The sequence below is a fragment of the Bos javanicus genome, chromosome 17, assembly GCF_032452875.1.
Source record: "Bos javanicus breed banteng chromosome 17, ARS-OSU_banteng_1.0, whole genome shotgun sequence".
NCBI classification, from domain to species: Eukaryota; Metazoa; Chordata; class Mammalia; order Artiodactyla; family Bovidae; genus Bos; species Bos javanicus.
This window is the reverse complement of record NC_083884.1, coordinates 55,819,569-55,837,699: the sequence shown is the minus strand read 5'-3', so window position 1 is coordinate 55,837,699 and position 18,131 is coordinate 55,819,569. Positions and strand designations below refer to the sequence as shown.

The 18,131-nt window shown below is 36.9% G+C and overlaps 1 protein-coding gene across 9 annotated transcripts in view; it reads left to right on the top strand.

The window, feature by feature from the left end:
• Positions 1 to 18,131, top strand: part of ATXN2 (ataxin 2) — a 101,621-nt gene that overhangs the window by 18,626 nt on the left and 64,864 nt on the right. For all 9 annotated transcript variants that reach the window (XM_061384801.1, XM_061384800.1, XM_061384795.1 and 6 more), the window contains exons 2-5: positions 10,883 to 10,919; positions 13,063 to 13,122; positions 13,592 to 13,663; positions 14,224 to 14,374. In XM_061384801.1, the coding sequence (XP_061240785.1) occupies positions 10,883 to 10,919; positions 13,063 to 13,122; positions 13,592 to 13,663; positions 14,224 to 14,374 (320 nt within the window). The remainder of the gene's footprint in view (positions 1 to 10,882; positions 10,920 to 13,062; positions 13,123 to 13,591; positions 13,664 to 14,223; positions 14,375 to 18,131) is intronic.

Here is an 18,131-nt window from a genome sequence, read left to right as displayed (position 1 = left end):
CCCTTCTCCTGCCCTCAATCTTTGCCAGCATCAGGGTCTTTTCAGATGAGTCAGCTCTCTGCATTAGGTGGCAGAAGTATTGGAGTTTCAGCCTTATCATCAGTCCTTCCAATGAATATTCAGGACTGATCTCCTTTAGGATGGACTAGTTGGATCTCCTTGCAGTCCAAGGGACTCTCAAGAGTCTTCTCCAACAGCACAGTTCAAAAGCACCAATTCTTTGGTGCTCAGCTTTCTTTATAGTCCAACTCTCACACCCATACATGACTACTGGAAAAACCATAGCCTTGACTAGACGGACCTTTGTTGGCAAAGTAACGTCTCTGCTTTTTATTTATTTATTTTATCCTAGTCCCCCCGTCTCTGCTTTTTAATATGCTGTCTAGGTTGATCATAACTTTCCTTCCAAGGAGCAAGCATCTTTTTAATTTCATGGCTGCAGTCGCCATCTGCAGTGATTTTGGAGCCCAGAAAAATAGTCAGCCACTGTTTCCACTGTTGCCCATCTATTTGCCGTGAAGTGATGGGACCAGATGCCATGATCTTTGTTTTCTGAATGTTGAGCTTTAAGCCAACTTTTTCACTCTCTTCTTTCACTTTCATAAAGAGGCTCTTTAGTTCTTTGCTTTCTGCCATAAGGGTGGTGTCATCTGCTTATCTGAGGTTATTGATATTTCCCCAGGCAATCTTGATTCCAGCTTGTGCGTCCTCCGGCCCAGCGTTTCTCATGATGTGCTCTGCATAGAAGTTAAATAAGGAGGGTGACAATATACAGCCTTGACATACTCCTTTTCCTATTTGGAACCAGTCTTTGTTCCATGTCCAGTTTTTTTCCATGATCCAGCGGATGTTGGCAATTTGATCTCTGGTTCCTCTGCCTTTTCTAAAACCAGCTTGAACATCTGGAAGTTCATGGTTCATGTATTGCTGAAGCCTGGCTTGGAGAATTTTGAGCATTACTTTACTGGCTTGTGAGATGAGTGCAATTGTGTGGTAGTTTGAGCATTCTTTGGCATTGCCTTTCTTTGGGATTGGAATGAAAACTGGCCTTTTCCAGTCCTGTGCCCACTGCTGAGTTTTCCAAATTTGCTGGCATATTGAGTGCAGGACTTTCACAACATCATCTTTCAGGATTTGAAATAGCTCAACTGGAATTCCATCACTAGCTTTGTTCGTAGTGATGCTTCCTAAGGCCCACCTGACTTCACATTCCAGGATGTCTGGTTCTAGGTGGGTGTGAGTGATCACACCTTCGTGATTATCTGGTTGTGAAGATCTTTTTTGTACAATTCTTCTGTGTATTCTTGCCACCTCTTCTTAATATCTTCTGCTTCTTTTAGGTCCATACCATTTCTGTCCTTTATCAAGCCCATCTTTGCATGAAATGTTCCCTTGGTATCTCTAATTTTCTTGAAGAGATCTCTAGTCTTTCCCATTCTATAATTGTACTAAGTAATAATAATTAAGAATTTAGTAATGTGCCAGGCATTGTTCTTAAGCCAAACTGTTTATATGGAATATCATTTTCACAACCTTGTGAGATGATACTATTTTATTTTTTAAGACCATACTATTTTTAGCACCATTTTGTAGATTCTGAAGTTAAGATACAAAGAGCTGAAGTGAAAAGGTTAAGGTCACAGAGCTGGAAAGGGGTAGGGCCAGAATTTGAACCCAAGCAGTTTGTAGCAAGCTGAAATAAGTTCTTGTGGGGATAGTTCTTGAAGCATTGATCTAGATGATCCCATGGCTGAGTTAATCTGGCAGTTGTTCTATTTGAATTTAGAGTTGCCAGCCTCCTCAGTTTGCTAAAAAAAAAAAAAAAAAAGGGAAAAAAAGAATAATCTCATAGATACAGAGAGCAGATTGATGATAGTCATAGGCAAGTGATGGGAGAAATATATGTATTTTTTTTATTTTATTTAAACCTTTTGTGATTAGGTCATTAATCCATTTTGAGTTAGCCTTGCCAAGCTCTCTTACTTGTAGTAGGGTGTTTTTGGGTAGATTCTCTGCATAAATAGCCATGTTGTCATTTATTAAAGACAGTTTTCCTTTCTATCTAAACATTATGCCCTTTTTTTTTTTTTTAATTGTGCCTTTTATTTCTTTTTCTTGCTTTATTGCATAAGCTAGAACCTCCAATTCGAGTGTCTCATCACCTTATTTTTCTTTTACAGTTTGTTCAAATGAGAGTTCACAAGTTGTTTACTATGACTCAAGTCTGTCTTAGTCTACAGTTTCACTACAAAGTCCTTATCTTTCTGAAACTTGCTCACAGTATTGTCAAATGTACATTAGTAAAATACCTTGATTTTTTTAATAGATAAATCGCCCACAATTGAATTACATTGTAAAGCCTAAAAATAATTAAATGAGAGCAACAATACTTTCATGACATTTCTCAATTGTGTACATTAAACTTTAGTGAAAAGTAGTACTATTAAGAAGTTTCTTGTAGAAGAAGTAATTTGTGTGAAACAGCAGTAGACTTCATTTTTAAATTGCAGTTATTGATATAGCAGCCATATTTTTCAGTTCAGAGGTCAGCAGATTTTGCTTGTACTGACCCCTTTTATGAGGCATATAATTTCTCTATTGCATATTGTTCTTGGCTTTTTTTTGTTTTTTCCCTTAAACCCTTTAAAAACTTAAAACCATATTTACTCAAAAAGCCCAAACAAGAACAAATTGTGGGCTGTAGTTCGCTGATATTTGATTTAAAGAATTATTACAGATGATCCCTGACTGAGGATGGTGTGAAAGCAGTAAGCAGTCAATAGAAACCCTGCTTTGAACTTTGATCTTTTCCCAGGTTAGCTCTATGTGGTAAAATACTCTCTCATGGTGTTGGTCAGTGGCATCGAGCTGAGCTCCTAGTCAGCCACACAATTTACAAGTGGTAAGAACTTAAAATCATTCTGTACCCATAGAATCACTCTGGTTTTCACTTTCAGGGCAGTGTTCAGTAAGTTACGTGAGATGTTCAACACTTTATTATATAATAGGCTTTGTGATAGATGATTGAGTCCCACTGTAGACTAATGTAAATGCTTTGAGTACCTTTAAGGTGGGCTAGGTATATACATTTATTTTTTACTTCACCTTATACAGTGGGTTTATTCAGGACATAATCTCATCATAAATTGGGGGAAGATCTTTACTTTGAAAGTGTTCATGTTCATTTTTTTTCTTTCTTTTTTGACTGGGCTTATTCACAAAATATGTATTGTATATATCATATATGAGGCACAGTTCCTCTGTGCTGATTTTGGTAAATGGTACAAGGATGGACAAGATCCTGTCTGCCAGTATTGGTTATTCCAATTTAATTTTATTGAAGATATCCTGGCCAAGGGCATAAGTGGGTGTTGAAATCTAGGAGTTTCTTTGCTATATGATATGCCTTTTGGGACTACATTTGTTTCTGATACCTCTTAATTTTTACAAAGGCGTTGACTACTGACTGCACGGTTTTTTCTAGTGTGGGACTGTGACTTCCTGGAGGAGGCATCATTTTCTGGTCTACACAAAAACATTATGTTGTCAAATAGATGGCAGTTAGATGGGGGAAATGTAGAAATGGTAACAGATTTTATTTTCTTGGCTTCAAAATCACTGTGGACAGTGACTGCAGCCATGAAATCAACAGATGCTTGCTCCTTAGAAGAAAAGCTATGACAAACCTAGATAGCATAAAAGAAACGACATCACTTTGCCAGCAAAGGTCCTTATAGTCAGAGCTGTGGTTTTTCCGAATGTATGAATGTGAGAGTTGGACCATAAAGAAGGCTGCGTGCCGAAGAATTGACACTTTGGAAGTGTGGTGCAGGAGAAGATTTCTTGAGAGTCCCTTGGACAGCAGGGAGATCAAACCAGTCAGTCCTTAAGAGAATCATCCCTGAATATTCAATGAAAGGACTGATGCTGAAGCTCCAGCACTCTGGCCACCTGATATGAACAGCTGACTCATTGGAAAAGACAGTGGTCCTGGGAAAGATTGAGGGCAGGAGGAGAAGAGGGTGACAGAGAACGAGATTGTTGGGTGGCATCACCAACTCAGTGGACATGAGTTTGAGCACACTTTGGGAAATAGTGAAGGACAGGGAAGCCTGGAGTGCTGCAGTCCATGGGGTCGCAAAGGGTCAGAAATGACTTAGTGACTGAAAAACCACCACCACCATATTGTCAGGTGATGGCCCTGAGTTAGTGGGCATGATAGGTTCCCTGTTAACTACAGGGCAGATTATGATAAATTTCAGTCTAGCAAAGAGAGCACTGTTTGATTGGATGACATAAATCTAAGAAAGGTTTCTTGAAAAGGTAACATTTAAGGCTGGGCAAGTTTATTACAGAATTGTACAGACACTTTGGACACTAAAGTAGAAGTTAATAAATAGCTCATAGTTAATAATTTTAAAAAAATTGTTTATAAATAAAAGTTACAGTTATACAAAGAATTCTTCTGTATCCTTCATCTGTATTCCTCAAGTAGCATCTCACTCCATTTTTTCATTTTCTATTGTTAAAATTAATGTATAAATATGTATTTAATGTAAAATTTAAATAATTTTATTAAACATGAGAGACATGGTGCCCCTTAGTTCTGAATACTTGAGTGTATATCCTAATAGCAAGGATATTCTTACAAAACTACAGTACAGTTGTCAAAATAAGGAAATTAATATTGTGCCAAATTATTATCTGTCAATCTTATTCAGATTTTACTAGTTGGTTTTGTATTATTGTTTACAGCTCCCCCCACCCCTGCACTCCAAAAGAAAGCTGATCTAAGAACTAATCCAGGATTATATGTTACGTTCAATTGTCATGCCTTGTTGGTCTCCTTTAATCTGGTATAGTTCCTTAGTCTTTGATGATTTGACAATTTTTGAGTATTACAGGTTATTTTGTGGAATGTCCCTCCATTAGGGTTTGTCTTAGGTTTCCTCATGATTAGATTCAGATTATATACATTTTTGGCAAAGATATTGCAGAAGTGATAACATGTATTTTCATTGCCTGAGAGGAGGTGCATGATGTATGTTTGTCTCATTGCTCATGCTGTTAATTTTAATCACTTGATGATGCTGGGTTCCTTTTCTATAAAGTTATTTTTCACTTTATCATAATCAGTATCTTGTGATGAGTTACTTTGTGACTTTATAAGTATCCTGTTTCTATTGATACTTTATTAAACTAGCATCCATTGGTGATTTCAGCCTGAAACAGTTGCTACTATGGTGGTTACTAAATAGTATCCCTCTAATTCCATCATTCCTTCCACATTTATTAGTTGGAATTCGGTTGTCAGGTTGATAGTATGCCAAGGAGAATGGAACGTGAGACACACTCTCTAGGTGAAGGAGCAAGGCTCTGAAAGAGATCAGGTTTGTACGGATAATTTCTGTTAAGAGTTCATCTCCAGTGGCCCAATACTTCATGTGAAAAGGGTATACAGAGTCCTGGAGGAATGACTCTTCTTCCTGTTGGATTGACTTTTTTATGATTATAAAATGTCCCTTTTTAGTATCTTTTTTTTTTAATTTTAACATCTATGTTGTCTAATATTAGAATAGCCACTCTTGCTTTCTTGTTTGCATGCTTGTCTTTTCTTTTTATTTTCAATGTATTTATACCTATGCATATTAAGCATTTGCTTCCAATTCCAACTTTCCCACAGCCCCTTCTGTATCTATGAATTTGAGTATTCTGTGTCTGTGAATTTGAGTATTCTGTGTACCTCACATAATTAGAAGCATGGAATAGTTGTCATTTTGTGTATATCTTATTTTTCGTGTTGTCAAGAGTCATTCATGTTATAGAATGTATCAGAACTTCATTTGAATAATATTCCATTGTATGGGTGATAGCATACTATGTTTATCCATTTATCAGTGGACATTTGATTTTTTTCCCACCTTGAACTGCCATACTATTTTCCACAGTTGCTGCTGCTGCTAAGTCACTTCAGTCGTGTCCAACTCTGTGCAACCCCATAGACGGCAGCCCACCAGGCTCCCCCGTCCCTGGGATTCTCCAGGCAAGAACACTGGAGTGGGTTGCCATTTCCTTCTCCAGTGCATGAAAGTGAAAAATGAAAGTGAAGTCGTTCAGTCGTGTCCGACTCTTAGCGACCCCCTGGACTTCAGCCCACCAGGCTCCTCTGTCCATGGGATTTTCCAGGCAAGAGTACTGGAGTGGGGTGCCATTGCCTTCTCCGATTTTCCACAGTAGCTGCACAATTTTGCATTCCCACAAGCAGTGTACAGGGGTTTCAATTTCTCCTCATTTTTGTCAACACTTGTTATTTTCTTGGTTTTGTGGGTGTTTTGTTTTTTTTTTTGGTTGGTTATTTATAATAGTCATTGTAGTGGGAGTGAAGAGGTAGCTCATTGTGGTTTTGATTTGAATTTTCGTAATTAATGGTGAGGTTTAACATCTTTTCATGTGCTTATTGGCCAACTTATAAATTTCTTTGGAGATTTGTTTTTTGATGTTGAATTATAGGAGTTCTCTCTGTAGTTCAGATATTAACCCCTTATGAGATATATCCAAGTATTTTCTATTATTCTGTGGATTGTCTTTTTATGCTGATACTGTTTTTTGCCCAAAAGTTTTTAATTTTGATGAAATCCTATATATATATTTTAATATTGTATGCCTTTGAAGTCACAGTTAATAAATTATTGCCAAATTCAAGGCCATAAATATTTTCCCTTTGTTTTTTTCTGAGAGTTTCATGGTTTTAGCTTTTAAATTTAGGTCTTTGGCCCATTTTTTAGTTCATTTTTATATATGGTGTAAGGTAAAGCTTCATCTTTTTTTGCATGTGAGTATCTAGTTTTTCCAGCATCACTTGTTAAAGAGATTTTCCATGAATGATCTTGTTCCCCTTGTTAAAGATCAGTTGCCCATAAACATGAGGGTTTATTTCTCAGCTCTCTATTCTATGCCATTGATTTTTATAGCTGTCCTTAACGCCAGTACCATACTATTTTGATTTCTTTAGTTATGTGATAAGTTTTGAAAATTATTTATATGGCTGGGTCAGGGCTAAGTTGTGGCACTCAGGATCTTCATTGTGTCATGTAGGATCTTCCCTTGTGCCCCACAGACTCTAGTTGTGGTGTGCAGGCTAGCTTTGTCCCACAGTATGCAGAATCTTACTTTCCGGACCAAGGACCAAACCTGCAGTCCCCTGTGTTGCAAGGCAGAGTCTCTCTTTTTTTAAGCTTATATTTATTTGTTTTCAAAAATAATTCTTTACAATATTGTTTGTTTCTGCTGTACAACATTGTGAATCAACTGTTCAGTTCAGTTCAGTTGCTCAGTCGTGTCCGACTATTTGCGACCCCATGAATTGCAGCACACCAGGCCTCCCTGTCCATCACCAACTCCCGGAGTTCACTCAGGCTCACGTCCATCGAATCAGTGATGCCATCCAGCCATCTTATCCTCTGTCGTCCCCTTCTCCTCCTGCCCCCAATCCCTCCCAGCATCAGAGTCTTTTCCAGTGAGTCAACTCTTCACGTGAGGTGGCCCAAGTACTAGAGTTTCAGCTTTAGCACCATTCCTTCCAAAGAAATTCCAGGGCTGATCTCCTTCAGAATGGACCGGTTGGATCTCCTTGCAGTCCAAGGGACTCTCAAGAGTCTTCTCCAACACCACAGTTCAAAAGCATCAATTCTTTGGTGCTCAGCCTTCTTCACAGTCCAACTCTCACATCCATACATGACCACTGGAAAACCATAGCCTTGACTAGACGGACCTTTGCTGGCAAAGTAATGTCTCTGCTTTTGAATATGCTATCTAGGTTGGTCATAACTTTTCTTCCAAGCAGTAAGCATCTTTTAATTTCATGGCTGCAGTCACCATCTGCAGTGATTTTGGAGCCCCCAAAAATAAAGTCTGACACTGTTTCCACTGTTTCCCCATCTATCAACTGTAAGTGTACATATATCCCGTCCCTCTTGAACCTCCCTCCCACACCCCTAACCCCATCCCTCTAGGTTGTCACAGAGCACTGAGCTGAGCTCCCTGTGTTAGCTTCTCACTAGCTATCTGTTTTACATGCAGGCGAATTCTTAACCACTGGACCACCAGGAAAATCTCTGTGATAAGTTTTGAAATTGGGAAGACACATTTTGCTTTTCATATTGTGTATCTTCAAATGTGTAATAATTTTTCCTCTACATTGTTTTTTCTTGACATGCCAAAGTGTCATCTGTTGAGTCAAATTTACCACATTCTGGATTTAACTGACTTGTAACCTCGTGATGTAAGTTAATTTACTCTACTACTCAGTGGTCTCTGTAAATTGGAAGATCTATACACTTGATTGAATCCAGACTCCCTTTGTGTCATGTCAGAAGACTTTTTTAACTTAAGGAAATTTTGAAAAGTAAAAAGAATGATATAATGAACCCCTGCATACCACTGCACCTGGCTTCAGCAGTTAGCAACTCATGCCAGTCTTGTTTCATTTTTAACCCTGTTTCCTCCCTACTATATTATTTTGAAACAATATAAGCTCTTTATTATTATTTTGTATATTTATATTTATTTGGTATTTTGATTCACATTTTAATCTCATGTTCAGTGACGGTTGAAAATTTAAAATCCTGGATATTATTGATTTGCTAAATCTGATCTGTTGCATTATACTTACATTTAGAACTAAAATATCTTGGTTGGGTTTTTTTTTTAGATTCTTTCTTTTTTTTTTTTTTACTATATGAAATATTAGAATGCTTGTCTGAAATACCAAAGGAAAAAAAACTAAAAGTCAACCATAATCTGAGTGGATTCAAAAAGAAAAAAAACAAGAATGAATGTGGGCTTTTTATCGGTTTCAGAGAATGCTACTGTTGTATGCTAACATCCCCTTTAGGTGTCCAGCCACCTGGTAGAGCAGTGGAAATCAGTAGTTTCTATACTTTTATACCACTTTATACCACTGTGAGTCTTTGATTTTCCTGTTGACCAGGTTGTTCTACTGAGTAAACTGGATTGTTAAAACAGTTGCTCTTTATTAATCAAAAATATAACTGTGTGCACTCAATTTTTTAAAAAATGTGGTTTCTATCACGGAATTTTATGTTTTAAACTCTTTTAAGTAGCCTTGTGGGTAGAATTTTATGTTTTAAACTGTTTTAAGTAGCCTTGTGGGTACACTGCATAAATTTAAGGGCACTTAATTAGTGTCATTTGTTTAAATCTTTTAACTGTAGCATCTCAGCGACCACTAGGATAAGATAAAATGGTAATACTTAGACATTTTATAGCCTTTGGCTACCGACTACAAATAAACAGAAAAACATAATACATTTAGATGGCTTTTGAAAGATGCAGAGATTGGGCTAGGCTTTATTGTCAAGTTAATTTTTTGTGATACAATTTCAGAGAAGGAGCATAACCTAGAAATGCAAAGTCTATACTTTGGATCACCTGGTTTAAATATCTGCTCTTGCTCATAAACTAGATGACTTTGGTCAAGACATATTGCTACTGTTTCCATTTCCTCACCTGTAAAGTAGGGGTGAGAGATTTGACGTGGTGCTTACTATATACTGTCTGGTTTGTAGTACGTTTTATAAATTGCTTAAACTTTAGGACTTTGTGTTGTGTGAGAGGCAGAAATGATAAAAATGGAAGTAATCTCGGGTTATTTGGTCAAAGACGTTATTTTCTAGATGGGAAAAGGTAGATGAGAGTTAGAAACAAAACCAGTTGACCTCAGAGTACTAATATCCATCTTGCTTTTCTGGAAATTGGCACCATTCATACTGCTAGGCTTTTTCACCTGAATTGTGCTTCTCTTTGAATGTTTTTAAGTTTGTGGTTTTGAGTGTTGTGATTATTTTATTAGAATGAGATTGCAATACTCTTCCTCAAGAGTAATACTTATGAGCTGATAACATTTTACTTTATTGTGGTTTTTTTTTTTTTTTTTTCATAATAGAGGGGCTAATTTTTCCATTGGAGCAAGCCTTACAGTATATTTTGTTCTCTAAATTTACTTGATAATAGACTCCACATTACTGGAAATTACTTGACAACTGACATAGGTGTACTGCATTGTTTCAGAGGGAGTGGTTTGGCAGGGAGAGTGGTTTGGTTTGCTGTTGGACTTCCCTGGTGGCTCAGACGGTAAAGTGTCTACCTACAATGTGGGTAATCTGGGTTCGATCCCTGGGTTGGGAAGATCCCCTGGAGAAGGAAATGGCAACCCACTCCAGTACTCTTGCCTGGAGAATCCCATGGATGGAGGAGCCTGGTGGGCTATAATCCATGGGGTCGCAGAGTCGGACACAACTGAGCGACTTGATTACTGCTACTTAGATAGATCTTAACAGGAGCACTTAGTATTTAAAATGAAAATGCTTTGAATGATTTAACTTATTTTCAAATGTTTTTCTGCAGTTGTAAACACAGTACCTATTTTAAGAGGTGAGGGGAAAATGGAGGTATCTTGATGTTATTAGTCAAGTGTGTCAGTTAAATTGGGAATATAATCTGTATTTTGCTCCTGAGTAGTTTTTTATGACAGAGTGGTTAACTTTTGGAGAGGGGATTATTGTTTTTGGTATTGGTTATTTCTGTAAGTAGGTTGTTTTAATTTTTACTTTATTCACTTAATTTTGATTATGGTCACATTCTTTCCTCCTTCCTCCCTTCTCTGACCCATATCTGTTGCAGGCCTCTGAGCCTGGAAAGCACAGCAAGCGTCATGCTTAGGTAGCCCTTATACTTCACATTGGATGATCCTTCCCCACAGATAGTGTATTTTTTTTGGATGGGATTATAAGGTATTTTAAATTTGAAAAAATATTTTAGCTTGCTTAGCTTGTTGAATTTCATAAATATTTAATCTTTTCAGAGGCCGAAACAGTAGCAAAGGACTGCCTCAATCCACGGTGAGTAATTTCAGTGTTACTTGTTTGGAAAAATTGGTAACGGAAATGTGATTTCTAAATCCCACAGACCAAAAGCCAAGCCCCCCCCCCAAATTGCCTTGTATCTCAGATAACCTTTATAGATTAGTACTGCTTAGCATAAGATTATTAGCTATAACTGTTTTATAATGTGTGAAATGCAGAACTATTGTAAATAGTATTTTGATTTTTCATACTTAATAATAACTCATTTGTTTTACAAATGACTAAAGGCAAATAAAAATGATTAATGAGATGAATGGAACGCTAGGACCATAGTTGGCAAAACTTTGGCGTTTTGATTTTGAAATAAGTTTAGTTCAGTTCAGTTGCTCAGTCGTGTCCGACTCTGCGACCCCATGAATCGCAGCACGCCAGGCCTCCCTGTCCAACACCAACTCCCGGAGTTTACTCAGACTCACGTCCTTCGAGTCAGTGATGCCATCCAGCCATCTCATCCTCTGTTGTCCCCTTCTCCTCCTGTCCCCAATCCCTCCCAGCATCAGAGTCTTTTCCATTGAGTCAACTCTTCACATGACGTGGCCAAAGTACTGGAGTTTTAGCTTTAGCATCAGTCTTTCCAGTGAATATTCAGGACTGATTTCCTTTAGGATGGACTGGTTGGATTTCCTTGCAGTCCAAGGGACTCTCAAGAGTCTTCTCCAGCACCACAGTTCAAAAGCATCAATTCTTCGGCGCTCAGCTTTCTTCACAGTCCAACTCTCACATCCATACGTGACCACTGGAAAAACCATAGCCTTGACTTAGACGGACCTTTGTTGGCAAAGTAATGTCTCTGCTTTTCAATATGCTATCTAGGTTGGACATAAGTTTCCTTCCAAAGAGTAAGCGTCTTTTAATTTCATGGCTGCAGTCACCATCTGCAGTGATTTTGGAGCCCCCAAAAATAAAGTCTGACACTGTTTGCACTGTTTCCCCATCTATTTCCCATGAAGTGGTGGGACCCGATGCCATGATCTTCATTTTCTGAATGTTGAGCTTTAAGCGAACTTTTTCACTCTGCTCTTTCACTTTCATCAAGAGGCTTTTTAGTTCCTCTTCACTTTCCCCCATAAGGGTGGTGTCATCTGCATATCTGAGGTTATTGATATTTCTCCTGGCAATCTTGATTCCAGCTTGTGCTTCTTCCAGCCCAGCGTTTCTCATGATGTACTCTGCATATGAGTTAAATAAGCAGGGTGACAATATACAGCCTTGATGTACTCCTTTCCCTATTTGGAACCAGTGTGTTGTTCCATGTCCAGTTCTAACTGTTGCTTCCTGACCTGCATATAGGTTTCTGAAGAGGCAGGTCAGGTGGTCTGGTATTCCCATCTCTTTCAGAAATAATGTGCTGTCTTTTATTTCTTTCATTTTTCTCCTTTGGAAAATGGTTTTAGATGCCGAAACTTTATCAGTGAAATTGAACTATGCCCAAAGGCCAGAAGATATAGGTTCCACAAAATGCAAGAAATAAATGCAAAGCTGTCACTAATTTTTGAGACTTTGCCTTTTTTGTATATAGATTTTCTTTAGAATCAGGACACGTGCTTATGTAGTGTGTAATAAGAAGTGATGTGGTTTATTAGACCTTAGAGCAATATCATTGATTGAGATTTACTAAGAGAAAAGATAGGCAAGGGTCTTCTACAGAGGTTCCCCCTCCGCCCCTATTTATTTAGTAAGGTATATTTAACCCTATTTAGTGTACAGTTCTTTGAGTTTTGTTGTATACATTGTGTAACCACCACCACGGTCGAAATAATAGAACAGTTCTGTTACTTCCAGAAATCCCACATGCCACTTTGTAGTGATCCCTACTCTTAAGTCACTGATCTGTCTTCTGTTCTATGACTTTGTCTTTCTTCATATATGGAAGTCCAATTTTGCCTTTTTTTTTTTTTTTAATATCATAGATAGTTAGAACACTGTTAATTTGTATGATTGATTTCACCTTTGCAAACTTATACATTGTAAGGAGGAAAAGATTGTAGTAAACCAAATCTTCCTTTAATGAGTATGAGGTATAAAGCTAACTAAACATTTTATAACAGAAGAAGTGTTAACTGTAATATATAGAGAGATAAATAATGAGTGCCAATAATGTTTTTTCTTAATATTACAGATTTCTTTTGATGGAATCTATGCAAATATGAGGATGGTTCATATTCTTACATCAGTTGTTGTAAGTTTTCAGAGTATTGGGGAGAAACTGCCTTGTGAGTGGAATAAAATAATTTCTTGAAGTTAAATGTGAATGAATGATAAAAGTAACATTTCTTAGATCATGTTTAATCAGGATGATGTAGAAAACAAATTAGAACTCTATTCAAGTCATTGTAACTCACTGTAAAAGCAATCTTGTTAAGTCTGCTGTGTACAAAATATTACTAGTTGATTGTCTTTAGTGCATTATTTTGTTATTTAATAAGCTAGAGTCAAAAATACTAAATTTCCCAGTTTAAATTTATACTGCAGACTGAGCAGGACCTCCTGAAGAATTTTGAGAATTAAGTGTATTGTTAATATTTTAAAATTTTTTTATTCTGTCAGTGATTACCTAATACATTGAATGAAAAAAGTAGAATGAAAGGAGTTATTTCCATGACTGCATAGCACACTGTTTCTTTGATAAATTAATTATGTGTTTTTAGGGATCCAAATGTGAAGTACAAGTGAAAAACGGAGGTATATATGAAGGAGTTTTTAAAACATACAGTCCTAAGGTAATTTTTACTTTTTCAAAAATAATGTAAAACCCCGAGAATCACCAACTAGTGTGTATGTTTCCATGTGTCCATTAGTTTCTGATTTAGCAATTTATAGTTATGAGACAGTTACTTTTGTCACATTTTCATGCTTCGTACATTACCTTTAATGCACTTCTTAAAACCACTTTGAATGACTTTACTCTTTGGTTTCAAGTACTGATTACTTTATAGACATATTTGTATAATCAGAACAGCTTCTTGCTCTTTGTGCTTATTAAAATATTTTGGCCTTTGCAAGCATTATGGACTAGAAGAGGGGTCCTAGTGGTTTATTGTTTTCCTCTTTACTGCTGTTGTGCTTAAGGCAAACCATGGAAGCAAAGACCAACTTTTAGATGAGAGAATTTTAGAATATTGGAATACTAGATCATATTACTGAGAAAACAGTATGATTATAAGGATCTCTTGAGATAATTTTTTACCAAAGGCATATAAGAAATAGTACCTTGATGTGTAAGGGAATTCCTGTTGGATTTTATTTTATAAATGTTTTTAATTTTTTTTTTCCTCCTTAGTGTGATCTGGTACTTGATGCTGCACATGAGAAAAGTACAGAATCCAGTTCGGGGCCAAAACGTGAAGAAATAATGGAGAGTATTTTGTTCAAGTGTTCAGACTTTGTTGTGGTGCAGTTTAAAGATATGGACTCCAGTTATGCAAGAAGAGGTGAGTTTTGATTTCCTAAATATGCTTCATGGTTTATTAGATTTATTCAAGAAAAGATTCTATACTGATGGCAGAATTTTCCTTTTTTTATTTTTAAAAAGAAATAAGGCAAATGGGAATTTAAATGCATTTTTGCTGGAAAATATTTAAAACTTCAGAGGAATATTCCTTGGTACTTTGGGCAGGATAAATAATGAAGACTTGTATTCTATTAAAAACAAGTTTGTGAAGAATTTTCTGAAGTTTTACTGTCAATGCTACTAATAGTACTCAACTAAAAATTTCTTGTCCTGTTCAACTTAAATGTTTAGCTTACATATTTTTAGTTTTATAATGTTTATAAATAATACTTAAATATTACTATGTATGTTTTTCTATGCTTGTTCTATAAATAGTTTTTTAATCTGGAAAGAAGTCAAAAGCACGGAAATAAAGGAGAAAGGCAGAGAGCTATGGATGGAAAATGATTGTCTAAATGAAGTTGAAAAATGTGACTAGAACATGTATATTGGAAGAAATATTCAGAGTATGGGACTATTTTAAGAATATGAAAGTAGTGATGTAGTTATGTTAAAATTTAGTCTATTTCAGGTGTCTGTTGAGGAAGAAGATGTGGGAATTGCTGTCACTCATTTGGAGAGCATACTCTGCAATGATGAGTGTTCAATAACACATTGAAAGACTCTGTTGGGCTATTTTTGCAATGCTGAGTGTTCAGTAACACATTGAAAGCCTCTCCAGTGATTTTGAAACTGGTTCTAAAACTCTTAAAAGATTTTTTGTTGGGGAGGGCAGCAGTGGCATTGAAATTTTGTAGTCATTTCTGTTGCAGCTTATAACAATTTTTTGTTTTCATCATTCAGTCTATACCAACTGTTTTCATTGTTACACTGATACTACTTCTACACTGTTATTTCAAATTACAAGCCACCAGGAAGTTAAAGCCTTTCTATTGGACCTCTTAATAAGGTTCTCAGCTTTAGTTATTTATAGATTGCTTTTTCAGAAACAAGCTGCTCTAGGTACTATGAAACTGCTTTTGCATTGTTGATGAAAGCACTGTGCTCTGATCTTGTATCTTCTTATATTGTGTCTTTGTTTGTTTGGTTTTTTTTTAATTTTTTTTTTTTGTTGTTTAGAAGGTACTTTATTTTTTTTTTCTAATTTTATTTTATTTTTAAACTTTACATAATTGTATTAGTTATATTGTGTCTTTGATTCACAACTCTAAGAGTCCTTCAGTGGCCCATACAAGCAAACAAGTCTTTTGGCCGCCAAGGCCACTTGGGATCTTAGTTGCCCAACACTGGAAGCGCAGAGTCCTAACCGCTGAACCACCAGGGAAGTACCAACAAGTCTTTTTTAGTAATTGCCTTTGGAGTTCATCTTACTTATGCCTGCTAAGTTGCTTCAGTCGTGTCCAACTCTGTGCGACCCCATAGACGGAAGCCCACCAGGCTCCCCCGTCCTGGGGATTCTCCAGGCAGGAATACTGGAGTGGGTTGCCATTTCCTTCTCCAATGCGTGAAAGTGAAAAGTGAAAGGGAAGTTGCTCAGTCGTGTCCAGCTCTTAGCTACCCCATGGACTACAGCCTACCAGGCTCCTCCATCCATGGGATTTTCCAGGCAAGAGTACTGGAGTGGGGTGCCATTGCCTTCTCCGTTACTTATGCCTAGGAGCACAAAATTATTTATACTTAAACTGTTGAAATATTTCACTGTTTTAAATTTTAAAATTGACTTGGATCATAAATCAAAAGGAAAAATAAAATTTTAGTTGAGTTTAGCACTTAGCACTCTGGGAAAAAAGTATTGGCTGCAACAGATGTTCCCTGATCTGTTGGGTACCAGGCCATTTAGCTCGAAACCATTCATAACATGCTTTTTTAGTATTCTTAAAGAGAATTGACATTTCCTAAGTTTGAAAGGATAAATACTACTTGAAGACATTTATGTCCCATTCATTGATCCTTGTAAAAGATCAGTGTAAAAGATTGATCCTTGTAAAGGATCCTTGTAAAGGATCAATCAAGACTAACTACAAAGTTAGTCGTTAAATTTTTATTATTTTGTTTATTATTTTATTATGCCTTTATTTCTTAGGTAAATTGTGTTCATTGTAGAAAGCCAAGAAAATCCAAATCAGAGCAATAGCTTTGATAGTGTTCAGTACATTCATTAGGGGATGCATGTGTTTTACTATATACATAATAGTTTACTTGATGAGAACATTGAGTAGTGGAGTAATTTCAGGTATTTTATTTAAGGACTGTAGGAGTTTAGTGAATTATATAATTGTGTCCAGTGTATAGTGTTCTGAAAATAGTATCAAGTCATATGTTTAGGATTTCAGTTCTCTTAGTCCTGATTCTTAGCACTATCCTGGCAGAAGTTGCATCTATAAAAGTATTGTTTTGGAGATTCTATTACTGTAGAGAAGACTTTAAGAATAATTAATTGGCATGATTTATTGTTGTTGTTCAGTTGCTAAGTCGTGTCCAACTCTTTGCAACCCCATGGACTGCAGCACGCCAGGCTTCCCTGTCTTTCAGTATCTCCCTGAGTTTGCTCAGACTCATGTCCATTGAGTCATTGATGCTATCCATGTCATCCTCTGTCGCCCCCTTCTCCCCTTGCCCTCAATATTTGCCAATATCAGGGTCTTTTCCAGTGAGTCAGTTCTTTGATCAGGTGGCCAAAGTATTGGAGCTTCAGCATCAGTCCTTCCAATGAATATTCAGGGTTTATATCCTTCAGGATGGACTGGTTGGATCTCCTTGCAGTCCAAGGGACTCTCAAGAGCCTTCTCCAACACCACAGTTCAGAAGCATCAATTCTTCGGAACTCAGCTTTCTTCGTGGTCCAACTCTCACATCCGTACATGACTACTGGAAAAACCGTAGCATTCACTATATAGACCTTTGTTGGCAAAGTGATGTCTCTGCTTTTTAATACACTGTCCAGTTTTGTCATAGCTATTCTTCCAAGGAGCAAGTGTCTTTTAATTTTGTGGCTGCAGTCACCATCCACATTGATCTTGGAGCCCAAGAAAATGAAATCTGACACTGTTTCCACATTTTCCCCATCTGTTTGCCATGAAGTGATAGGACTGGACGCCATGATCTTACTTTTTTGAATGCTGGGTTTTAGGCCAGCTTTTTTGCTCTCTTCTTTCACTGTCACCAAGAGGTTCTTTAGTTCGTCGTCACTTTTGTTCCATTAAAGTGGTATCATCTGTGTATCTGAGGTTGTTGATATTTCTCCTGGCAATCTTTTTCCAGCTTGTGATTCATCTAGCCTGGCATTTCACATGATATACTCTGCATATAAGTTACATGATGATTTATTAATTATGAAAATTAAGTCATTTAGTACTGCTTTTAGATTAACATTATTTGTGTTAAACACATACTCAGATTTCTAATCTCCTTGAGTAAAGGAAGGTAGGATGTAAGCAGTGATTCTTCGTGCTGGTTTCACATTCTAGTCACCCATGGGTTTAAAAAAATACCTAGTGTTCACTTTTAGAGATTCTGATTTCATGATATTTAGCCTGGGTAAGGCTCTGAATGTTTGATTCTGAGGTGTAGTCTGGCATGTGAGCCATGAATTTCATGTGATAAGATCCTAGGAATGGCTGTGTTCTGGAGATCTTGAGGATTTGTACTCTTTCCTTACCTCACAGTGTCTCAGAATTGTACAGTATCTTGAAAAGTCCCAGTTGGTATCAGTTTGATACTACTTTTCTGCATTTTAA